The sequence below is a fragment of the Ambystoma mexicanum genome, chromosome 5q, assembly GCF_040938575.1.
Source record: "Ambystoma mexicanum isolate Mex_15411 chromosome 5q, UKY_AmexF1_1, whole genome shotgun sequence".
Taxonomy (NCBI): Eukaryota; Metazoa; Chordata; class Amphibia; order Caudata; family Ambystomatidae; genus Ambystoma; species Ambystoma mexicanum.
In genome coordinates this window covers 445,520,188-445,546,639 of record NC_090933.1, presented here as the reverse complement: position 1 = coordinate 445,546,639, position 26,452 = coordinate 445,520,188, and the positions used below count along the sequence as shown (strand labels likewise).

Here is a 26,452-nt window from a genome sequence, read left to right as displayed (position 1 = left end):
GGTTTCTTCACTACTCTGTGTGGGCGCCCGGGTGATTCGCGTGTCTCATCTGGTCTTTGTTCAGTCGGCAGTCGACTTTCTTCCACCTGTTCCTCATAGTTTCCCTGCTCTTCATCTCGTCACATCCGAGGTCTCTGTTTCTTGTGCGTGTAGACAGCGGAAGAATGAAGCATTTCGGGTTATTTCACGTCCTTCTGTCGCTGTGACCATTGACCCTTTTACTTCAGTCACAAAGAATGGTTCAGGGTCATATCTTGAGTCAGTCTTTGTTGTCTTTGCTGCACCAGGACTGTTTTGCTGAGTGGTAACTGGAGTTCCGTTGCCTCTCTTTGTTGATCTGCCCATTTTTTAGCTTTCCTTTTCCTCTCCCCATCTCGTTCTCGGATTTCCGCGTCTTGTTCTGCAGTGTAATCTTCCATTTGCAAAAGATGCATCCGGGGCTTGAACATTATCATGATTTCCAGCTGCGGCTTTCTGCGGTGTGTTCCTGTAACTCCTCAGCATTTGACACTGCCTGGGGTAGTGATGTTCGGTCAAGGGTGGATTTCTGTCTGGTCTGCTTGATGGTAGATTGAATCACTCTACCATTCCGTTAGCCTTTGGCCAAAGTGTTGGGATTCTCTGGTGGTGGAATCCCAGGTGTGTCGCGAATTTCCGCAACTCTTGACCTTGGAATGGGGGCCCATTGTCTGTTTTCACAGTGTTTGGTATTCCCCATTCACTGAATATTTTATCAATCACTCCTACCACGTGATGGAATGCTGTGGACTGCACCGGCTTCATTACTGGGATTCGGGCGTATTCATCTATTATCACGAGCAGATAACCTCCTCCTAGGGGTCCATAGAAGTCCACAGCTATTTGTTGCCAGGGCCCTTCTGGTAGCGAAACTATTTTCAGAGGGCATGGGGTGAGTTTGTCACTGCTTTCTGACAGGCTAGGCAGTGTTCCAAGGTGTCCTCAACCACTGCATCCATGTATTTAAAGCATATTTTCTTTGTTTTTTCAATTCCTCAGTGCCCCTTGTGTGCCATGTTCACCATTGCTTTTCTTGGGCAGTTGGGAACTACTAGCCTGTTTTCTCGCAGCAGGATAACTTGTTCTGTCGTGGCTAGTCCCCCTTGTATCTTGGCCATTCTCTAGTTCTTTCTTGTCCACCTCCCCTTTCACAAAGTTTTCCTTGCAGAGGTTTTTCCAGTTCATGTTGGTGAGTCGCACTGCTGCAAGGATGGTGTGGTCTGCTCTGCTCTTGTCAGCGAACAACTCGGTGGTGATGGCTCGGGGAAGTGCATTTTCTGATAGGTACATGATGTAGCTTTCCGCCTCAGTAAGCATTGAATGTTCCATCCTCCCCTTCGGGTGCCGGGATAAGTAGTCAACTGGGTTGGCATCCACTCCTGGTTTGTGAATTATACAGTAGTCCTACTCTTGACACCTGATGCCCCACCTCTCGATGTGTGGGAGTATTTTGTTTTTGGGGTTGCCAAACAGAAGAGTGAATGTTGGTCAATTATAAAGCATATATATAAATTTCCTTCCAATGTTAAAGTGGTGACATTTCTCACATGCCCACACTGCTGTCAATCGTTCTTTCTTTTCATGGGAGTACGCCTGCTCGATAGGTGATGGGCCCTTCTGGCCTATGCAATGATATCTTGTTTGTTTTGTCCTTTGGGTTTGGTCTGGGAGATTATGTCGCACAGTGCGACGGGCCTGGCGTCAACTGTTAGTTCTCGATCCAGCGGAGACTCTGCCTTCTCAGTCCCAGAGACCTTCGTTTTATGCAGTTTTCCCCCATTCACACAGCATGGCTATCAATCACACAGCATGGTGGCTGTCCCACCACAGCCAATCATACCAGAGTGTGACATGGATCTCCAAGGAGACCCTGTGCAGGGAGTCTCAAACCCCTCCCTCACATCCTGTCCCCCTCAGACATTCAGGCGCCTAAGGAGGGCTTCTGTGCAGAAGACCGCGAAAGGCCGGCGAACAAAGGAACCAAACCTGGTTTGGCGCGCAGAGTAAAACACACTAAAGACTTTTACAAAAAGAAATGGCGAATAAACCCAGCCGGAACCGTATACAAGTAAATATGGTCCAGCAGGTTTAAGTATGAGGCTACTAAGATAGCCTAAAACAATATCAGGGCTATTTAATATAACCGCAGTAGGAAGAATAGGGTAGTTACCACTGCCACCAACCAAATCTTAATGAAAAGGGAACGAAACAATGTTCCATCAGAAACAGACAAAAAGGGATAACTATTAACCCTTTCCAGAACTCTATGAAAGATAGTTTGTACTGGGTCTGTGAGTTTAAAAAGACTAATAAAGTCAATGGCAACTTTACATGTTCTGGGAGACAGTAATCAGTCCCAGAAAATGGAGTTGGAGTGGGGAAGTCTAAAACGACAACATGGTCACTGCACTGAAGGTGCTGTGTAACACAGTAAAAAGATGATGCCTATGGAGTAGGTGAAGCTCCAAAGTCTATGAACACAAATGTTAAACACGCACAGCAAAACACATGTCAGAGTGGGAAAAGGCTCACACTCTTACCAGGTGAACAAAAAAAAGCCTAGCAATCCAGCAAAGCTGCTGAGGGACTCAGTAGGTAAGGGAAATTAGCCATTCTGGAGAATTCTCCCTAACACAGACGATATCCCAAAATTAAGCCGCTTATGGTGATAGAGTCCTTCATGTGTTGCGAATGTGGTAATGGGTCTGGAGTGAGGGTGAATAACCAGCTGATGGTATCCCTGGTTGAGGTCCAATTTGGAGAAGAGGGTAGTCTGGTTTAACCTGACCATGTCTTCTATATGAGGGCTGCGTGCCTCTTTGGATGGCTGCATTTAGTATGTGCATGTCGTCGCACAGGCGCAATCAGACATGTTTCTTCAGGGCGATTATTAATGGAGACACCCATGGGGTCGGACCGCTCACTCTTTCAATGGCATTGTCTAAGAGAAGCTGCAACTCTCGCATAACCTGTGCTTGCAGGTGGAACCCAACTCGTGAGGGTTGAGGTACCAGGTTGACTAGCTGAGTCAGATAACTTACAAAATCAGACTTCATCATCTGTTTTTGATTTTCACCCAGTTACTGAAGAAGAAATTTCTTAACTCATTAGGACTCTTAAACCTACGATTGATTCCCTCTCTCTCTCTCTCTCTCCTTTGCCAGTGTATGCAGCCAAGAAATTGGCACACAAACTTACTCCATTCATTACCACTTTTGTTAATAAGTCACTATTGAGTGGGACTGTTCCAGAGAGTTTGAAGATTTCTATTGTTTCGCCTCTATTGAAAAAGCCATCATTAGATGTGGAGATTCTACAAGCCATCGCCCTATTGCAGGACTGCCATAGCCAGCCAAAATTCTCAAAAAGGTTGTTACCGGGGGTGTGGCTTGGCGCCAACGAAAACATGGCTCCCTGAGAGCTCCTGACAGAGCCGACCGTTAGGGCAAATTTTGGCAGCGACTCCTCATCCGTTTTTGTCCCAAAAACGCAGCATGTAGTCCTAAAGCAACCCCCAGCCTGGCGCTCCATACAGTTTGCGGCAAAAGACCCCCAACCACAAGCAATCGCCACTCCAAAGCAGCACCCGCTCTCAGTTGCGGGAATAAAAATTGCGGCCGCAGCCTGCCAGAGCCCAGGACGGACCAAGCGCTGAGGAGCAGCAGAAACATGGCCACAGTGAATCCCGCCGAGAGACCGCCACAGGGAAGCTCGACACGAATGGCATATATCCGGATCGCACAATAAGGATTGGCGTGCTGGGGGTCCCGACCCCTGCAGGGTAGAGCACCCCCGGCCCCTTGGATCAAGAGGGTGCAAACCAGAAGCAGCCGCAGTACCCAACAGCCACGGGACCACTGCCGGGGGTCCCTGTTCGGCCCCAGCAGCACCAGGAGCAGACACGAGCCTCTGGGGCCCAGAAAAGGTGAGCAAGCACACGAAGACCCAGACACACGCAGCACCCGGCTTTCCAGACGCGAGCAGACTGGGACACAGGCGGCGTGTGTAGCCACGCCAACCTACTGAAGCACTCCCGGACCAGGAAGAGCACAAGCACGCAGGGCTCCCAACCTCCGTGTCCCGTCTAGCAGCCTCAGCAGCACCGGAAGAGTTTGGGGTAAGCCGGCCGCAGCATCCACACCGGGGCCCCAAGTCCAACACGCCCAGACATGAGAGCGAGAAGCGCGGCCCCTCGCCCCTTCTGGACACGGCCGGAGGGAACCTCCCAAGCAGCCGCAGCACCCAGCCACTGATGCAGGACATTAACATCCCCGATCCGGCCCCAGCAGCACCTCCAAAGCAATCAGGCCATTCATCCAGCAGGCCCCCGCCACAGCCTAGAGGAGCGGAACTCCGCAACACCGGTCAGGCGCCCGACCCTCCAGACACCTGCCGGGAGGCCCTGCACTCAGAGGCGAGGATCCCACGTACGGAATAGCGGTGAGTCACCACCCCCCCTCCTCCAAAGCCCCTGGAAGAAGGCCCCTACACCACCATATCGTGCTGGCCTGGGAGAGGCCCCCATCTAAACGAAGTAATTTACAAACCCATCACCTCTGGGGCAAAGCTGCCAGATACCCTCCCAGTACCACCCAGAGCACACCCCTTAAGCAGGGGCAGAGGACTCCCCACCAGCACAAAGCCCAAGCAAATCTTCGCCAGAAGGACCCACACCACACACTTCCCTTGTAATCAGAGCTGCATAAAGTGCATGACGCAGGTGCAAGGACCCTAAAAGCAGCTGACCCCAGCTCCACCTCCCCAAACAAACCCACGACAAAGGCACCACCTACGTAGCGACCACATCACCCCTTCACAAAGCAAGGCGAACTTTCGACATTAAGAAAGCAGAACACCTGTCTTTATACAGCACCAAAGGACACGCAACCACCTGACTGCCCTGCCACGTCGCCACATCGCCCCGTCCAACTAGCTACCCACCACCCAACCCACCCTGCAACGCACAAAGACCACAAGAGCACCAAATACAACTACCAAGATGCGAAAACCCAGCAAGGGAGGAAGTACCACTCGAACATTAGCCCAGGGGCGCATGCAGACCCTAAAGCACAAGCCAGCCACAGCCGAAACCACGCATCTCCAGCGAACATACACACCTCAAGCACCACCATGGCAAAAAGTGGCAAAACAACGAAGCAGACAGACATTGCAGCCTTAATGGTTGCGGCAGCAACGGAAAAACCAAAGAAATTTGACCACACACTAGACCAACGCACCGCAGACCTAGAGAACACCATATGCGACCACGCCTTTGACCTGGAAAGGAATCTAGGCAGAATAGCAGCACTAGAAGCAAAATACGATCTGCTAGAACTCAAGCAAGAAGACGCCAAAAATCGCTCACAGAGGAACAACATCCGTCTCAGAGGAATTCCCACGATGATCGCAGGCGCCGAACTGGAGGACTTCACTAGAGAACTATTCAGATTCATCCTGACCCTTCCGGACAGCCCCCCCCTGGAGATCAAACGGGTCCACCGCACAATCAACGGCAACCATCCCAATTCCCGCCAGACGTCCTAGCAGGCGTTCACTTCTTTAAGGTAAAAGAAGAGATCATGAGAGAAGCAAGAGGATCCAAGCAAATCCTCTTCAGAGGAGCAAACATCGCACTGTACCAGGACCTGTCGTCAGTGACCCTACAAAAGAGGAAGGCTCTCTGTAACCTCACAACATGGCTGATCAAGCACAAGATGCAATACAGATGGAGCTTCCCAACAGCTTTGAATTTTACTTGGGAAGGGACCAGAAAATACATACGCACCCCCAAGGAAGCAGACAAATTTATGGGGACAGAACCGGAAAGCGAGGCCTCAGAATCTGAGACACACAACCAAGACAAACGGAAAACCACAAGCGAAGGTGCCTGGTCCAGAGACACCAGAAACGCTGGCTCAGAGGCCTGCGCAAGACTAAGGATCCGGGCTGAGGTACATGAAGGAGACATATCCAAAATGCAGCCCCGCACTACAAATCGCCGCCCACAAAAGGCAACACCGTAATACTAATAGAGGACCTCGCACTGGGGGAAATCGGAAACATGCCAAATGGCACAAATAACCTAGTGTCCCGTTAACACAATACGGCTCATATTACCACTCACATCAACGCACTGCACTGGAGCCGGACCTAACTTTAATTGCCATCGAGCTCACCGAACGTTACATCTGCGACTCTGAGGCCCAGTCGGCCACAAAGAGCCCAACGTTACGGTTCAGACAGCCATCCCCCTTGGATGAGGCTGGTCTTGATCCAAGGAAATGGAAAGAGGGAGGGGGGAGGGAAAGTTGGAGCACGTTGCCCCTTGAACGAGGAAGACCGTATACATCAGACAGACTCAAACATCGCAAATAGACTCGCCAAGAGGTGACGGGCAATCATGGACCCTCAGGGATAGAATAAACAACCCCGCAAAAACTATTCGACACGAATACACCAGCCCATATGGAGGATAGGAACATCCACATCCTCACTTGGAATGTGGGCGGTCTTAACTCCCCACAGAAGCGCAAATCAGTAGAGGGAAGGCTGAATGACTTAGATATTTTAATTCTGCTAGAAACCCACCTATTAGCAGCCGACGAACACCGCCTCAGGTTTCGCCGATTCACACAGGCCCTCTTCGCCACCTCAGGGGAAAAGAAACGGGGAGTAGCAATACTGCTAAGCAAGAACTTCCCGCTTCAAGACCTTACAGTAAAAAAGGACCCAGCAGACAGGTTCCTCATGCTGAAGGGAGACCTAATAGCACAAGCAATCACTATAGTGGGAATATATTGTCCGAACACAGACCTAGCCAAATTCCTGCAGAACCCAATTCCAAAAATAGCAGCATTCTCCACGGGGCACCTAGCACTGGCAAAACTGATGAGAAACCAAAACAGACTCATGGCGACTTGCAAATGGCGGCACCAAGGACTTCACCTTTTACTCCAATGCCCACAAAGGCCACTCCCGAATCGACCTATTACTGATAACGGAGTCATTATTTCCATGCCTGGAAAACTTACGAATACACAGCAGAATGATCTCGGACCACGCACAAGTATCGGCGGACCTAGCCATAAGCGTACTCCCAGCCCCACCACCAAGATACTGGAAGTTGAACGACTCCATCCTCCAGGACAATGCGATCAAAGCGGAAATTAAAGAAGCACTGACAGCCTACTTCCAGGAAAACGCAACCCCTGACATGCCTATTGGCACTCTGTGGGAAGCAATGAAGCCAGTAATCAGGGGTACCATAATCAGCACAACGACAGAATATCACCGAAGCGCGAGGATCCAAGCAGCAATGCTGGAGACCAAGATAACGGAGATAAAAAAACGACTTAAAACTCGCCACACCAAAAAGCTAGAAAGAGCTGAAGCAAGCCAGAATCGCATTGGAAATGCACTGGGCAGACAGATCAGCCAAAGCCCTCGCATATACCAAACAGTTTCACTACAGCAAAAGCAACAAAGCCAACCGCATCCTGGCCCACAAACTGCAGAGGATTCACAAAAAGAATAACATAATATGCATCATCGGGGACAACGGCTCCATCCAATATTCAGACCAAAGTAAAATGAACGCCCTCAAAGCCCACCACAAAACGATAGATAATGACGGGCCCACTCGCTAATCGGCAGAAAGAAGAACTAATGGTGATATCTCTAGATGCGCACAAAGCATTCGATCTGGTGGAATGGACATACATCAAGCACACCCTCGAGCACATGGGATTCGGACCCAAATTCACAACCTGGATAATGGCAAATTACCAATCGCCAACAACCCAACTGAGAATAAACGGCCACAGGTCCGACAGCATACAGATCAACGGGGGTACCCGGCAAGGATGCCCGCTCTCCCCCATGGTATTCGTACTATCCATGGAGGCCTTCGCCGGAAAAATCAGACCGAACCCAAACATAAATGGCATCAGTGTAGGCAGTAGGGAATACAAAGCAGCACTATACGCTGATGTCCTAACAATCACCCGCCCAACCAGCTCCATCGACCCTGTACGAGAAGCGATTAAAGCATTTGGCAAGGCCTCAGGATTCAAGGTGAACTATGACAAATCTGCCACACTAACAATCAATATCACAAAGCCAAAAAGAAGAACTCTCTCCCAAATTCCCCATCCCATGGGCCGAGCACTCGATCCAGTACCTAGGTGTACACTTCTCTAAACACCACACCCAGATATACCAGACCAACTTCCCACAGCTACTCAAAGAACTGAAAAAAGACCTAACACACTGGACTAAGCAGGAAATATCATGGTTGGGGAGAGTAGCTGCCACAAAAATGAACCTAGTCCCATGACTAATCTACCACTGCATGGCACTACCAACCCATATCCCAGAGAAAGAACTCAAAGAACTAGAGTGAGCGATATTGAAATTTACATGGGGTGGGGGAGGGGGAAGGAGAGAGCCCGGATAGTGAGACGCATAATGACCAGGGGCCACAACATAGGAGGGCTAGGAGTCCCAGAGCTCACAAGATAAAAACAAGCCGCACAACTAGCCACAGCATTCGCATGGTCACAAGCCACTGACCTCCCATACTGGGCACAAATGGAAGAAGCATGGTGCAAAGTCCCTCTGCACGATCTCCCGCACATTCAGATACCAAGAAACCAAACAAATGCTCGACCTCTGCACACAACATGCAACACAGTAGCAATCTGGAAAGTCGCATCATGCAAATGGGGGTCCACAGGTGTCACAGACCCATTATCACCAATCTGGGGCAACCCAGACTTCTCTCCAGGCCTACACCCCCTGACCTCTGCTATATGGAAATCCGGAGGCCTACGGACAAGATCAGACTTCCTGGTAGGAGAGAACCCGCTGTCGTTAGGAGTGCAAAGCCAAATTCAAGGTCCCAGAAGCCGAAGATTCAGATACACCCAGATAAGACACTGGCTATCACAAAGGATCATCAAAGAGAAAGGCTCCAGAGACCCAACACCATTAGAACGCACAATGACAGCAGCCCCACCTAAAGGGAAGGTCTCCACACTATACTGGCTGCTGGACAAACAACGCCGCCACCAAAGAAAAGTACATGACCGACTGGGAAAGACCTGGGGCGACCCATAGATGAGCACGTGGAACAAGATTTGGACGTGGAACCAGAAAAGCTCCCAACGCACTACCAACAAAGAATGCAGCTACAAGATCGGTTACAGATATTACATCACAAAATTGACCCGAACATTCCACAGGGCTGTTGGAGGGGATGCAAATCCGAAGGAACTCTGTTCCACATGGTATGGACATGACCACAAGCAGAAGCCTACTGGAGAGAAATCCTGAGTCACATAAAATCAATCACAGGCCTTACTATTCCCTGGGACCCAGGGATAGTACAGTTGGGCGACACAGGCGATGGCAAACTCCCCCTCACAGGACACTTGGCTCGCCTGTGTACGCACCTCCTAACAGCAGCAAAAATCACGCTCGCCTGCCTTTGGAAGAACCCAGCAGGCCCATCAATCCCGCTGTGGTGGGCAGAATGTTGGGACACAGTGGTAGCAGAGATGATCACGGCCCTACGCGCAGGGAACCCAAGCAACTTTCAGAATACCTCGGCTCCATTCATGGACTTTGTGGAACAATTCCCAACTCTATCCCGTAGACCTCCCCTCACCCGCTGGCTAGGTTAAAGAACTAAGAAGTGCCACAGCAACCAAAATTCATCTACCCATTATATATCACTAGGGACCAAACTGAAGCAGAACCCAGCACCCAAACCCCACCCACACAGAAGAACAATTGGCTAAACTAAGAACTTAGTTTGCGATAACTTGCAGCAAAACTTTATGAAATGTCTGATGTACCGTTGTAATGTTAACTTCCCCAAAAAAAATTATATTTAAAAATAAAAAAAAAAAAAAAAAAAAAAAGGTTACCACCAATGAGCTCCAGGGTTTTGTTGAGCATGAATTACTATTAGACAAGTTCCAATCTGGATTTCAACCAAAATATGGAACTGAGACTGCCCTCCTGGTAGTACAGGACGAACTGTTAAAGGCTGCGGACCAAGGGGAGCTCATACTCCTGGTAATGTTGGATTTGTCAGCAGACAAACAGTAAACCATGAAATCCTCCTAGAACGACTACAGGAGGTAGAAAGTCGGATTCAGCTCTAGACTGGTTTAGGTCTTTTTTGATCAATTGTCAACAACATGCGAGACTGGGGCAATTCCTGCCGGACATCATTTGCTTGAATTGTGGGGTCCTGCAGGGATCCTCCCCATCTCCACTGCTGTTTAATTTGTACAATAGGCCTCTTCTGGAAATCTTGAGACGCTATGGGCTGGACTTCGACGTTGTACGAATTGTTATATTTCAAGGAAGCATTTAGCAGACTAGGGCAATGTCTGGAAGTAGTAAACGGTTGGTCGTCAAAGAACTATTTACAGCTTAATGCTGCTAAAACCGAACTTAAATTATTCGGACCCAATCAATTGCTGAGGGCAGCCAAAAAGTTGCCTACTCCCACACTTTCGGGGAAAAGTCTAAAATTTGTACCTAAAATAAAAGACCTGGGTTGTATATGGCAAGAAGACCTTGGTAGTGACGAAGCCCAGGTGGGAGCCAAGATCAAAGCAGTACACTTTGTCTTGAGAATGCTACGTCAAGTGCTTCCCCATATACCTCAAGAGGATCATGCATTCGTGGTAGGGGCACCAGACTAGCACCCACCTAGACTATTGTAATAGTCAATTGTTGGGTATCCCCTCGAAATAGCTTCAGCGGCTTCAGAAAGCACAAAACACGGCTGTCAGATTGATATTCAAGTTAATTAAATCTGCCCATGTGTCCTCATTTCGCCGTGAGTTACACTGGCTTTCAATTGATGACCGTATTAAGTTTAAGACGGCATGTATTGTTTTCAAATTTGTGAATGGTATTGCCCCTCTGTACGAGAGAGCTAATTCAGTCTGATCACCCTGTGAGACAGTTACGTTCAATTGATAGTCATCTTCTGATCATTCCTCACTCAGTTTACACATCTCGAGGTGACAGGAGATTCTCGGTCTTTGGTCCTAGGTTGTGGAATTCTCTGCAACTACAGGTAAGGACAATGAGCTCACTTCTTCAATTTCGCTGAGCACTGAAGACTTTCCTGTTCAGGTAGATGGCCCTTTGTATTCTGGGGGCCCGGTTCTGATCCATCTTTATCTTCTACCACTGTTGGTTTCATCTGCACCAATATACGGCTAATTTCGTCTGGTGCGTGTTACAAATACCTAAATACAAATACAAAAATTGACTTTCGGGTCGAAGTGGAAGGATATTACTGAGTCTTTGAGCATGCCCACCCCTTCGAACAGTGAGGGGAATTAGGTTTTGAGCGCCTCAATGTTCATTTCCTGGTGTGATGTGTATTTGTATTTATTTATTTGTATAGCGCACAAGGCCCGAGGGAAACCGGGCGCATTATTTAGTTACAGTCAGTTTACATAAAGTATTTACATTTAGAATATACAAAATATACATGTGAGAAAAATCGAAGGTATACATATTACACAGGCTGAGCAGAATGCAATGGCAGTGACATAATATAGTGCAGAAGCCTATGATGCCACGAATAATGTTACAGTCAAGGTCATAACTAGTCGAGGGTGGACAGCCAAGCTTTGGCATTACGCTTGAAGGCAGTGAAGGAAGGTTCAGCTCTGAGTGGGTTAGGTAATGTGTTACACAACTTGGCTGCGAGGACAGGGAAACTGCAACCTCCCTATTTTTGGAGGTTGAACCGTGGGATGACGAGGCAATTAGAATGTGCACTTCTTAGCGGTCTCGCAGCTGAGTGCGAAGTGAACCTGTTGGACAGGTAGCTGGGGGCTAGGTTAGCGATACTTGTGTGCGAGTGCCAAGGCTTTAAGAGACTCTTTGGGTAACTGAAAGCCAGCGGGACTCCGTCTGTATTCGGTGATGTGTGCAGTTCTAGGTATGTTCAGGACCGCTCTGATAGCATTGTTTTGGATGATTTGAAGTTTTCTGATATTGCATTGGTTGGTGCCCAGATAGAGGGAATTGCAGTAATCAATTTTGGAGAGGACTAGGGTCTGGATAGGGTTGTGCAATTGGCAGTAGACAAGAACGGGCGGCAAGCTGTGATAAGCTTGCATGTGTAGGATGCGGCTGAAGAGACTGCGTTAGTTTGTCTAAATAAGGATAGGGTGGAATTAAGGTAAATACCTAATGTCTTGGTGTCCTTGGCCACTTTGATGGAGTTACCATCGATGGTGAAGGACTTGCATGAAGAATCAAGTTTACTGAGTTTTTGGGGTGAACCTAAGATGAGAAACTCAGTCTTCTCGTCATTTAAGCACAGTTCATGCTGCGCCATCCAGGCCTGGATGACTTGATAAATAGCGTTGATAGCTAGGGAGTCAGTTTTGTTGTCACCTGTGATAGGAATAAGTATTTGGGTATCGTCAGCGTAATTAGTGTATGTGACACCCATGCGGTCCAGTATGTCAAATAGAGGTTTTGAGAAAACGTTGTAGAGTGTCTGGGACACACATGATCCTTGGGGGACACCACATGTGACCGTCAAGGAGTTCCCCCCTGGGTCCGTTCTTTGCTGGAGTCCTTGGTCGCTGCCTTCTTGCGGACGGACCTGGTTTTGAACAAGGCTGTCCGAGTCTCTTCCGACTCCAGAGTGCGTTCAGTTTCCGGGACGCGGATCCAGGAATCCGGGGACCTAAGAAAGGTGCAACTAGCACACGAGTCCAGGAAATAGGAGGAAAGGAAGGGGCAAGGAACGGGTAGATAGACAGGTACAAGGAAACAATACCGCGAGCTACGGGACACACGTCGGATCGCTACTTTGCAATAGCATTGAGACGCACGGAGCCGCGGTCTATTAATAGAATACATTACGTCCAGCGCGTGGAGCGAGAAAGGGGTTTCACGCTGGACGACCATGTTGGGAGTATTATGGAGTGCACGCCCTGTTGTGACAAGGACCAGGATGTCCAAAAGGGATGTGTTCTGTAGTTCATGACAGTGACAGGGGAAGGTTCAGCAGTGGCGGAGAGGGAAAATACCATCATAGATCTATTATCCAAGAAGGACGTAATCCAGGCTGTGACTTTCTCTGAGAAGTTAACCGCTGATTTGAGGTGGTGGCAGAGGATTTGATGATTGACTAAACCGGAGAGGTCTAGAAGGAGTAAGAGAGCCAGTTTACCCTCATCTTTTAGGTCTTCAATTTGTGTTTTTAAGTCTAGTAGCGCAGTTTCTGTGCCATGGCGAGGGTGGAAGCCCAATTGCCCGAGACCTAGAAGGTTGTTGGATTCAAGATAATCTTGGATCTGCAGGTATGCCACTCAATCAAGAATTTTTAAAAGAAATGGCACCGTAGTGATAGGTCTGTAGTTGGTAGGAGTGTTAGCGTCCAAGGTAGGGTTTTTCAGAAGGGGAATAACCCAGGAATCCTTGAGGTTGTCAGGGACGATCCCCGACTTGAAGGAGGAGTTTATGAGTGTAGTGATGTGAGGCCTACTTAATGATGGTGGCAGGGCAAGAGTCTCCCTGACAGTTAGAGGTCTTAAGGCTATTAATGATGTGTTCAACTTCAGAAGTAGAGATGGGTGAGCAGCATGCATCCCTTGTGTAAGACCTTGGACTACTTCCGATTGGTCATACTGTATGTCGATCAGCGCGAGTGCTTGAGCGGTGCGATAACGGAGGAGACATCGTCCTGTTGAGGGGGCTTTGAATCACGTGTATGGTTGTGGACACTCTCCGGCATTTGCGACATAGGTCACATTGAAACTGTCCTGCTGACTGTAGTGGGTGTGCTGCACCCCACTGGAATATTTGGGGATGGGCATAGCAGGTAGACTTATGGCTTGGTACAGGCCATTCATGACGTTAACAGTTGCCCCAGTATCTACAATGAATTGATGGTTTAGCCCTCCAATTGGTTAAGGGACTTCGGGGCCGTACTATAGTCTGTGGCATTGCTGATGAGTCTTACGTATTCTTTGCTGTACCGGTCATGGTGGCTATATTGTCCATGTGTCAGTATGTCCTCTCCATCTGCAGGTAGGTTCTCATATGGGTCTTGGTTGTAATATGCTAGTGGGTTCGGACACAAGTCAAATCCAGAATCAGTGTCTAGGTTGGGGGCATAGCACCCCGGCTGGTAGTCTTATTCGTTTGCGTATTGTGGTGATGGATGTATCGTGAGATCCTCCATGGCTCTCATCCCCGTCTGGGCCTGGAACATTGCCGCGTTCCTTCCAGGGATCATTCTCTGGGTGTACTGGTCGGGGTGCGTTCTGTAGTTGAACACCCGTGGCTGCTCATGTCATAGTTGGTTTGTAGTTCATTAAGGTCGGGATCTTTTCTCTGCACATTGCCTGGAAAATATTTTCCTGGCCACACCTCATGCACATTCGTCCCATGGCTGGACATTGTCCTGTGAGAGTATTCAAACCCACATATATAGCACTGCTTCTACCCTTGGAGCCGTTGGTGCGGGCTTCTGTGCACCAGTCGGCCTGGTGTTCCTTGATTTCGGACATTCACATGGGGTCCAGTATGCATCGCTGCAACGCTGTCACTGTTCTTGGGATTCTCCATGGCCGCTGCTTGCACGTCTATTCTCTAAGACTCTGGCTAAGTCTATGATTTCTTGGAGGGAGAGGTTGCTTTAGCACATTTTTCCCAATTGAGGATGTGCAATCTTCGATTATCCTGAGTCGGATTGCTTCCTCATCGTTGAAATTCACAAAGTCGCAGTGGGTTATTTTCCTTTGGAGTCTTATGACTAACTCACAAACGGTCTCATGGGGGAGTTGCACATTGATTAAAAAAGTACCTCTCATAGTCCCGATGGGGTAGTATAACTAACTTCCTTTTACCGGCAGTTATCAGTAGCGCATATGTGGACTTTTCTTGCACGGGAATGGTTTTCAGTATACCTTTAATCGCCTTCCCAGCTAGGTTGGCGAAAAAGTCTCTTGGGAGGCCCTCATGAAGTTTTCAAATTCCTCCATCCATTCTTCCCATCTCTGTCCTTGGTCATGAGGTGGTTGTAGCGTGAATGGGTTGGGTCGCCATAGGAATGCTGCCCTGGATGTGGTTCCTGCACAGATGTTAGCCAAGGCTCTTGCGCCTGGATCTACAGCTGCCCATGTTGGCTGGCTAGGTATGTCGGTTTGCTTGATGATCTCAGACTGCTCATGGCTTCGGTGCAGTCTGTGGGTTGGCGGGTTTGTCGTGTGTTTTGCTGAGGCGATGTGCACGTGCTCACTTCTGGTTTATAACTGATCACAACTCAAGGCCTCTGTCTCTTTTCTGACCGTGCTCTGTTGCCCTTCATTAGTTGTTATCTCAATGTCAATATGGTTCCTCCTCCGCCCTCCTTGCAGTGGTTATGGAGTCCTTTATTTTGATCGTCCTTACTTTCTCCTTTTTTTCCCCCTCAATGCTTCTTCCTCCCACACCCTCCTCATGGTGAGAATGTCATTCCCTGGTGATCTAGTGACAACGCCAGCTGTTGTGTAGCCTCCCTGCACCGTCCTCCTGTTGGTGCACTCCTCCCTGCTGCTTACTGCGGGTTCCCGGAGTTGTCGCAGCTCTCCACGCTCCTGAGCGGCTGGCTCCTTCACTTGACTGGCAATTTACAAAGTAGTAGCCGGTTCTCTGCGATGCAGTGTCTCTCGCTTTCAGTCACTCACACCCTTTTGCTCAATAAGTCTCACTCTGTTAGTCTCTATCCTTATGTCCCTGCCCTAGTGACCCTTTCCACTCCTTTCCCCTTCCCGCCCACATTATGAGAACTTTGATCACCAGCCCAAGGCAAGTCGAGCAGCAGTCTGTGGTGGTATGGGCCAGAAAAAGATAGCATTGGCGGGAATCTCTACGTGCCATAAAACCTAAAGTGTTTAGGGGAACATGGAAAATAAAGCAGCAGATACAACGGAAGTACCTTTTTGTTATCCGGCATCTGTGTGTAGAAAAAGTAAGGTCACGCGGGCATTGCGAGATGCGTCATGCTGGACTTCCGAAACCTGGGGCATCAATGACACCATGGCTGTGTCGCAGTGGCTGTAAACATGTTTTGTCTAGATTGTGCATCAAGTACTTCCCAGAGATGAGGAATCTACGAGAGGATGGAATTCAAATTTTAATACAATGTACCACAATATTTCAGCTTTCTGGGGAAGCCAAGAGGCCACACATTTCGTGGGCATGTCTTAAAACTATAAATTCATTGGAAATACTTCATCTTAATAGGGAGATGAGGGGCTGGAGGGGTACTAAGCAGAGAACCTGAGCATCCTTGACAGCAGACCTTATACTTGTTAAATCACTTAAGTTTGGAGCTGTGTAGCTAGGTATCTAGCCTTAAGTGATGTTCTCATGACTGAGCAATTCTTTTCGTTTTTTCCCCCAGGCCTGAGGAGCCAATCTTTGCTTAACATCCATTGGGCCTACACACCAAATCCTTGTGGTACAGAGCTCTGAACATTACATACATCTTGCATAGATGGCTTGAAAAATTAATTCCAAAAATACAGTTTGTTTTTTCGGGGGGGGGGGGCGAGGGCAAAGATAATGAACATACTTAAAAGACTGCCAACATTGCAGCGATTTGTCTAGGGATTAAGGCCTAACAGAAAAGTGAAAGGATAGCGGACGCACAGCGCTCTCGTTTTTTTATTGCTTTGCAATCAATGTGGCAAAAGTGCATTTGCTCTAACATACATTATGCTCAACTAAATGGCGTAGGAGGGAGAGCTTTCAAGTGGAGTTGCATTTGCCAATGCTGCATTTGCAAACACTTAATATAAGATTTCATTAAAATGCAATTTACAAAAAGGGGAGTACAATAAAAGCACGAGAGCTCATAGAAGAAAAAAAGGACACTTTCGTAGAAGACCGACAATATTTACATTTAATATAAGCATTTCAAGTATTGCCATGTCCCACAACCCAAATGAATCAGTAAGGCTTTTGCATTAGCAAGCATATCCGGTGAACAAGTACCGCAACATGTGACCCGAGTCACCTGACGACCATTCTAAAGCATCCCTGATAACGGGAGCACGAGCGCCAGGGGAGACGAGCAGGATAACCAGTCCAATCCGATCACCCCAGACCAAGGCTTCCTTTCAGCCCCACACACAATCAGCAGTTCAAGCGGAGCAGCTCCAACGCTCTGCAGAGGGTCGTCAGCCTCCTACCTGCTGAGGCTGCGCTTATTCAATGGGGCCCTAAAGGTCTTAATAGAGAAGTATTAAAACACACAAGCTGCTCACCTGTTTTAAAGTTGCTATGTAGCGCGTAATGTACTCCACTGTGACCGGATCCTCCACAGTAAGCTTATGACTCTGACACTCCACACGGGCTCTGTTAATAACGATTCTAGCATCAGCAGTCAGACCTGCAAAACCATTAAGCACAGCACACGATGGCAATATCCCTGTTCATCACAATCGAATAAAATGAAAAAACTGTCAATTGAGGAGAAATACTTTTCAATCTAACTTTTATAACATTTCCAGCATAAAGTTCAATGAACTCGCATTGACTTCAAAATAAAAAGTTGAGCTCCATCGCTAAAACACAAAAACAAAACTCATACTTTTTTGCATACGTTTAGAAAATGTGAATAGGCTAGGTCATCGCTCATGGCATCAAAATATTTAGTTGCTTAACAAGCATGAAATGTAGCAAAGCATTATTACATCATACACCATCTTGAACAGTGTGGTGCCCCTTATTAGGTTAATGCAAAATAGTATTTTGAATGTGTTTAATGTGCCATAGCTCCATTTCAGGTAAAACATGCATTTGCTTAATAAAAAACACCCATTCAAGATTGCTTATTGATAAGTTTACTTTTTGAAAAAGTTAACTACGTTTTTCGTCCAATTAACTCCGGTATTTCTACTTTTAAAAAAAATATATATGTTGTATGATTCGGTAGATTGTGACACCGGGCAGTATGTGTTATAGGACATCTCTCACTAGTGAAACATGTTTTTATTTTACCCATAAATTTGCCAATCAGCCTATGCATCCTTGAGTGAACCCCATTTGCTAAAATATTTTGCTGTTTTGCAGCGAAAACGTTTTGGCACAAAGGAGCAACTGGCATGCGAGTATCCATTTAACGCAGCCTCAGCTCTAACAATTCAGTCCACGGAAAGGAAAAGTACATACCAATTATGAGAACGGCGTGCTGGCTAAAGCGCACCAAACCCTCGGGTATCTAGACGCATAGGTTACAAAAGCATTCAAAACCGTTAGCAGTACATACAATACAAGTAGGTACAGTGATATAAATCTGTACAGTAAGGTAGAATGGTGCAAACCAGTGATGATATATGCAATATGCACAATAGGGTACAATGGTGAAGTCCAAAATGCACGTATCTAAGCAGTGTTACAATACCAATATAAAAACAAATACAATGATGTGGTACTGATAGGTAACGTATTGTTGGAGGCAGAGAATACGGTGCAAATACAGATATGTACAGGAGGTGTATATGAGGTCTACTCTTGAGTGAGTAGCCAGTATTTTATCTTCTTTTTGAAAAGAGAAAGAGGGTACATCCATGAGGTGCGTAGGTAATGAGTTCCAGAGTTCAGGGGCTAATACGGGGAAGCTACAGCCCCCTGATTTCTAGAGGTTGAATCTTGGGACTCTTAAGACAGTTCTGATGGGTTGCTCTAGTGGGGCCGGCAGAAATGTTTGAGAATTTGCACGCCAGATATTTGGGAGCTAGGTTGGCCAGGCATTTATGGGTAAGGCCTAGTATTTTCCCAGAGATTCTGCTCTTGATGGCCAGCCATTGGAGGTTACGTCTGGTGGCTGAGATGTGGTGTGATCTAGGAATGTTGAGGGCCGATCGGACAGCGTTATTTTGTAGTGTTTACAATTTAGATTTTTTTTGGAGGTTCCAAGATAAAGTGTGTTACAATAATCAAGTTTAGAGAGAATGAGAGCTATAGCCAGAGTCAGGCAGTTGGGAGATGTGAAAGAAGGTCTTTAGGAATTCATTTACACGTGTAGGCAGTGGCCATTGCAGTTGCGTTAACCTGTCTATTCAGAGTTAAGGAGGAGTCCAGGTAGAATCCCGAGATTTTGACTTCTTTGGAAACCTGTTGATGTTACTGTCAATGTTGAAGGCTTTGAAGTTGTTGTCAAGTTTATGGAGTTCAGTTTGGGAGCCGATTAGGAGTAGTTCCGTCTTGTCATTGAGGCAGAGGCGATGCGTGGCCATCCATGCCTGAATGAAGAGACAGATTTTGTTCAACAGTTTAGAGTCGAGGTCATAGTTCCCGGTGATGGGAATGAGTATTTGGGTGTCATCTGCATAATTAGTGTAGGTGACACCCAAATGGTCAAGGTCGTCAAACAAGGGCTTAGTAAATATATTATAAAGCGTTGGTGAAACACATGAGCCTTGAGGAACTCCAAAGGCCACCTCAGCTGTGTCTGCGGTTGCGTTAGATGAAGACCCTCATTGTCCTTTGATTCAGGAATGATTGTATCCAGGTGATGGCTTTGTGGGAGAAATGAGCAGCAGTTGACAGGTGAGTGAAAAGTGCATCATGGTTGACCAGGTCGAAGGCGGCAGATAAGTCGAGTAGTAACAGAATGTATAGGTTGCCTTTATTTGTTCACCCATTTGTGTCTTAAGGTCTATTAAGGCAGTTTCTGTACCGTGTTTGGGCCTGAACCCTGATTGCCGTAGGCCAAGCAGGTTATGACTTTAAGTGAGCCTGTATCTGAAGATATGCGGCCCGGTCAAGAATTTTCAGCAGGAAGGGTACGGTTGTGATGGGTCGGTAGTTAGTCAGAATGTTTTGGTCAAGTTGTTTTTTTTCAGTAGAGGGAGTCCCCAGGCATCCTTGAGATTGGAAGTGACTATGTAGGTTCTGATGGGATTGTTTACGAAGGAGGTTCTGAACGGGACCAGGTCTTTAGCTGCTTCTTGAATGATATTGAGTGGCCAGATGTCTCCCTTACATCTGTGTGATTTGAGACTGATGATTAGCTTTTCGACCTCTAGGATCGAGAGTGGTGTGAATTTGAATTGGCTACAGGGTACAGCCCCGGTGGGCTGATTTTGTTAGCCAGGGGTTCCGAGGAGATGCTCTGTTTTTTGGTTTCCATTTTGGTTTGGAGCATCGATAACTTGTTTATGAGGGCATTTTGGATTTCAGTGCACCATGATTTGTCTTTAGAGCAGGTTACGATAGTTGGCAGGTAATTCAAGCTCTCTAAGAATGGTCAAGAGTTACCTAGAGCTAGACTTAGCATTGTAGATTCTGTTGTTCCAAGTCTCCCTTTTGGCTTGAAGGATGGCTATTTTGTATTCACTAGTAGTTTTTTTAAAGTGTCTGTTCGAGGTTGTGGGATGTTTTTTCCATGCAGTTTCTGCTCGTCTTTTAGTATCATGTAGTGATTTTAGGTTAGGGGTGAACCATGAATTGAGATGAGCCTGAGGTTTGGCTTTACACATCTTCAGTGGTGCTAAAGGGTCAATGGCATGTTTGAGAGTTGAGTTGCATAATTCAATTAGAGAAGCTGAGTCGGCAGTTACGTGGGTGAAGTTCAGGATAGGTTTTATTAGAGGCAGTACTTTCTCTAGTGTGATATGTTTGGTGTTTCTGGAGAACGTGGGAGGTGCCAGTGCTCTGGTGAGGTTAGATGGTGAGCTAGCCTGGAGGTTGAATGTTACACAACTAACACCATAAAAAGGCATACACATAAGAAAAGTGTGCGTCACACATACAAGCATACACAAAATGCGCGAAGAGGGGGGAACAAAGAAAACCAAGCACTGGCAAATCCAATAGTTTCAGATTGTGTATAGCATGTGGGGCAGCATTTGCAGCATCTGCTCAGGTGGCCACACCATTTGGCAGCAGCAGCCATCAGGTATTGCCATGTATGCCCCGTTTACTCAGGTCCTGTGGCAGAGTACTGGGAAATGGTGCAGTCCCAGCAATAAGTGGAGCTGGGGTATTCCGTTTAGTCCTACTGGGAACTGCCGAAGGAGAATCAAAGAGCGGACAAGCGAAAGAGAGCAGGGTCTGCATAAGCGAACACCCAGTTCAGAACAGAGGCCGCAGGGAGCTCCGGAGAAGCAGCATGATGGAGGCAGTGGCGTGTCCAGACTCTTGACTGGGGTGGCCCAAGTGGGGCACTGACTTAGGCAGCGGTGGCATGAATCTCTCTTCCCTCTCTCCTGCATACTTAAAAATGAAACTGCAAATGTATATATAATCTGTGCCTAAACTGTATAAATGTAAATCCTGTAAATGTTTACTCAACCTGTAACTAAATGCCCCTTAAGTAACAGCGCCACGATTTCCCTGCGCTATACAAATGTAATAAATAAATGATGAGAGCGAATGGGGTGGCCAATCAGATTCCAGGGGTAGCATGTGCCACTCCAGGCCATCCCACTGTATGGAGGAGGCGGTTTCAATGACAAGGTGGCACACAGTGCCTGGGATAGTCTCATCTGATGACCAAGCTGCACTCTGAATACTTGATTATATATGTATCTCTGTACAAACGACCAATGTGTTTGATTACTATGTCAATTTAAATGTAACCTGAAATGTCGTAATGTCATGTAACCACTGCTGCTAAGATATGCGCCCGGTAGCCTCCGGGCCTGGTTTGCGCTATACAAAACAAATACTAATACAGTGAATCCAAATGACCTGTGCCATCGCTGTAGGCTGTCCCTGCTGAACCACCATATCCCACTGCCATGAGAGTACCAAGAGCACCATTCCAACACCTAGTACTAGATAGTACTATCTTTTCACGTCACCCTTTATTTTACTCATCGTTTGTGGTGGACGGGTGCCGCAACCATTTTGGAATGAATAAAAAGCATGCTGGTCTCGCCACTACAGCATCCTAAATTAAGATAGAAGAGTGTTTTGGATATGTAGTAGCTGGTTTCTCAACATGGGGAGAACAGTAGGCAGTAGAAATCAAGAAGAGATTGTTTAATTCACATGTTCCCTTTTGTCTCTACAAGAAGTGAGTGAACATTGATCAGGTTGTTTCATGGCCTGGGCTTGGACTCTGTAGTAGAAATGAAGACTTAAAGAAAGGGTTGCAACAATAGAAGCAGAGAGGGTGGGGTGCTTCCCTCTGTGCAGGGACAAAACCCATCCCGATTTTCCTAATCAACGAACATTGATGTTAAGAGGGCAATGTTATTTTTGAGGTTTACGACTTACTCTTGCAACAGTGTGATTAGGGGTTGTTAATCAGACTCTGCGACCGTTTAATCTGTGTCGGCCTCCCAGAAGTGAGGTTTCTCGGCTTCCGGTCACTCTCGTCACTCTCGTCACTCTCTGCATACAGCTGGTCCTGGTAGCGTCCAAACAGTCAACATGCTGGATAATGGCGCCATGCTGCCTGCTGTCTCACTGATAGGCAGACTGCCAGTCCTTTGCTTCTGTGATGAGAGATAGTGAGGTGCCCCTCTGCCTACCATGGTCTGGTTATGTCCAGGGCATTACAATGCCAACAACAATAGGCGTCCACGTTGGGTGTACAATGCTTCCATTTCACCGTGCGCAGAATATGTAGGAAAAAAAAGCATTTACCAAGCTTAGCCTGAGTTTTCAACAACTGATTCAAATGCTGGGACCAGAGAAGACCCCCTCCCACTCCCCCCACACCCATCTCCCAAAGATGTTGCACCAGGAAGTGTCAGGGGATGAAAGCTAAAATCCACAATGGTGGAGACACTAGTTCTAGGCTTTATCCAGCCCTGTGAGACCAAAACAGTCTCAAGTGCACTCGGGTACAACAGCCAATCACAGCATCAGACGGATCCAAAATACAGGTGCATTCCCTCACCAACAGTCCACCCAGAGGCGAGACCACTGTATACAAGTTAACAGCCTAGTTTCTCAGTGTGCGTAGCAGAAGCCTGCATGTCCAGTTGCCCTCGCACTGCCTCCGGTCTCCCCAGCACATAAGGGTCTGTATCTGCAACCCTACAGTCCCTTCTCTCTGTACTTATGGGCCGCCCGCTGGCTGCACGTGAGTTATCTGCACCCCCCCTTAAGGCACTTCTCCCCTTCCCCGCACTTGTGTGATCTGAATAGCACAATGCCTATTAACAGCGTTATTTTGTCCTCCCTTGGTTCCCTCTCCTAGTCTGGTCGCATCTAGAAACACTTGTGCACAGGCGTGTTAAAAATGCCATGACATACTAACCCTCGTTTTTGGAGAAGGCTGGAGGCTAGTGAAAGGAGCAGGGGCTGTATAGTTGGCCGACATTGGAGAGGGGACAGCAGTGGTGAGCAGGAGGTGGTGAGGTAAGAATCTTAAGATGGTGGTGGTAAACGAGGGAGAGAAGACAGAATGGTGGAAGCAATGGTAACATCAGGACGACAGTTGCAGGAGGTGGTGATAAAATCCGGACAAGGGAGAGGAAGCCAAGAGGTGGTGGTAGGAATTGGGGAGCAGCAGGAGGTGATGCAAACCAGGGCAAGAGGAGGAATATAGAAGTGGTACATAAGTGGTAACATCAGGGGACAGGGAGTGTTTTACCGAGTAGGTGGAACACCACCATGAGGTGGAGGTCGTAGTTAAGGTGGTACATCAAGGCGAGACACCCTTGATAAGAAAAAGCCCGGATATAGGCGGTAGCTTAGAAGTAGCAATAGCGGAGACTTTAACAACCCACGTGGTAACTGATGCTGGAAATGCAAATGTTATGTCTTGTTTTCCGCACAGGAGTTAATGTGGGACTCCTGGCGGGACGCAGCTCTTCCTGTATTTGGTTTGGTGAACAGACCCTTGGAATACCCTTATGGCACCCATGGGTGGGAGTACGACCCTGTACTCCTAGTGTATGTTTTTGGGCACCGGTGTGGCCCACAGAGCAGGGTACAGGCAGCTCCGTGCTGAATTGACAGGTGCCCTGCACATCCTGCATTTTGGGATGCCCAGACCCTGTCATTGGAATCAGTGGATTCCTGATAGGAAACAAGATGGCCCCTGTGGCCTCTTGCTTTCTATCGCTTGTTACCTTACTTTTCCCGAAGTCCCGGGAAGCCCTGACTCTGTCACTTCCCCCTGACTGCCTGTTGGGTGGAAGTTCCATACATGGTGTTGTGAGGAAGTCCAGGCCGGACTGGCTGGAGCCTTCCCAATGACTATGTTGTGGGTACGCCCTTGGGGTGGGACCCTGGGTGAATGGAGCGTGTGACGAATACGCATTATGTGTTATGGGTGTATAGTATCTGGTGTTTGACACAATGACTGAGACAGCCCTGCCCGAAACTGGTATGACTGCCGTGTGTAGTGCTGAATGGCAGAGTGCTTGTCCGAATCCACATTCTGTGTTGCGTGTGTCTGGATGGAGAAGAACGGCCTGAATGTACTATGTGCCCGATTGGCTGACTGCCTGAATGCCCTTCAGAGTGATTGGTTGCCCGAGTGACCCAGCAGAGTGAATGGGAGATCAACCGTATATCTGGGGGCCTCTCACTGCTAGAAATCGTTCAGAAGCGGAAGTAGAAACAAAAAATTGGGGCCCACTGGAAGAATAACTGCTGCTGCTGTCCTTCGCCAATCTGAAAGCTGCTGTGCCTTCAAGGAACTGATACAAGAGAGGACCTGGCTAGGAGACCTCTCCCCGAGCCACAAGGGACCTTCGTGGACCAGCTGATCTTTGCCAAAGCTCCCTGGTAGACAGACCTACGAAAGGCTGCCGACCGGAGAAGGGGACCACCGAGGAGAACGAAGAGAAGCACCGGACAGCCATTGACCGTAGACCGCCATCGCCAACCGGAGCTGCAGTGCTCCCTTTGCCTAAGAACATTTGATCCAAGGACTCCTTTAGTCATCGTCGACCGCTTTCATCCTGCTGGAGAGAGTCAAGGCTGTCAACGACTGAGGAGAATCCGCTGGTGGGTTTCCTGCCACCCGAAGACCGCAGACACGCCGGACTACTCTACGCCCGTGCTGGGCCAAAGTTCTTCAGTAACTCTTTGCGGCAACGAACGCTCGTCGGCAAGTGACACCGCACGCCTCAGCTTGCAGGATGTTTGACAGATCGTCAACAAGCACCGCAAGAACCGAAGCTGCTGCCGCAACTACCGTGTTCACCCTTTTTCCTCATGGGATCGTGACGATCCGTGGCTGCTGCTTAAAAGGGAGCTGCTCAAGAAGCATCTGTCGACGACCCAACGTCAAACTCTGCTATTCCAGGTACATTGGGGTTGTACAACTATTTAGAAGGAAATAAGACTGTAGTGAACAATATATGGACTGGGCTAGTACGATAGATCTTTCCTTACAGGTTGCCTAGGTGGGGGATCCCCATACAGAACTGTGACTTAGTAGCTAAAGTACTGTTCTAACCAACAATTTTCATCAAAGTCTATCGTTAGTTCACTGGATGTATTGATTTGTGTGACATTTAAACTACGTCTAGTAAATGCACTTCAAAGGAATTAAAGTAATTGTGGTACGATTTTGAGAGGGCGCTAGAGGGCCGACCAAGATGGCGGCTCCCCTGTGAGCTCCCGGCACTCGCCTGAATAAATCCTGTACAATGCAGCATTTCTGATGAGCAATACCCACAGTTTGCAGGCGAAATAACTAAACAGCATTAAGCGGTTACTGTCAGCAAAAAAATGAAGAAAATAGGAGGTGTCTGCACCTGATAGCCGCGACTTGGAGAAGGCCGTGCCCCCCGAATCGGTGAGCCCAGGCACCCAGTGGAGCACACCCTGGCACCAGCAGGAGAGACCACAGTTGGAACGCCATAGCACGCCGGAACCGGCGGCCGGGAGCGGGTGACATCCGTGAACGGCGGCGGACACAGCAGCCGACAGCGAGAGGGCCCCCGCGATCTGTGGCCCACGCAGACATCACTCGGGACCGTGCCTCCGCTCTCCGCACCCTGCTGCACACGGCCCGTCCGACAAACAACGGCAAGCGGCCGCACGTCCTAGACCCAGCGAAGAGAGCGAGGGATCCCACACCGCACCATCAAGGCATTGCGGAGCCCAAGCAGACATCAGCAGCAGTGAATGAGGAGAGGGAGACGGTGCAGCGCGGCCCTGGGGGTGGAAAAAAACATAAAAGAAGGTGGAAGGCGGACACGACTATCAGGTGTGATCCACTCTTAGAGACACATCAAGGCACACTCTCCTGCACAGTGCCAGCTACAAGCAGCATACAATAAAGGCTCATCTGGTGGCTAGCCCCTGACTAGGCCCCGCCTGGTACAGACACATGAACCCAGCATAAAACCACCTGAGATCGGAGCACACCACTGCTAACCTAATACTAAAACCACAGCAACTCCCCCGATACAAGACCCCTCTGAAGAAGGGGACAACTGAGACCAAAGCTCCAGCCAGAGTCCCACCT

General features: G+C 48.1%; 1 protein-coding gene across 5 annotated transcripts in view; it reads right to left on the bottom strand.

Annotated features, from left to right (window-relative positions):
• The window catches only part of PSMA8 (proteasome 20S subunit alpha 8), a 418,402-nt gene that overhangs the window by 244,664 nt on the left and 147,286 nt on the right, over positions 1 to 26,452 (bottom strand). For 3 of the 5 annotated variants that reach the window (XM_069620937.1, XM_069620938.1, XM_069620940.1), the window contains exon 3: positions 17,328 to 17,491. In XM_069620937.1, the coding sequence (XP_069477038.1) occupies positions 17,328 to 17,491 (164 nt within the window). The remainder of the gene's footprint in view (positions 1 to 17,327; positions 17,492 to 26,452) is intronic. The other 2 variants (XM_069620939.1, XM_069620941.1) reach the window with 1 other exon arrangement.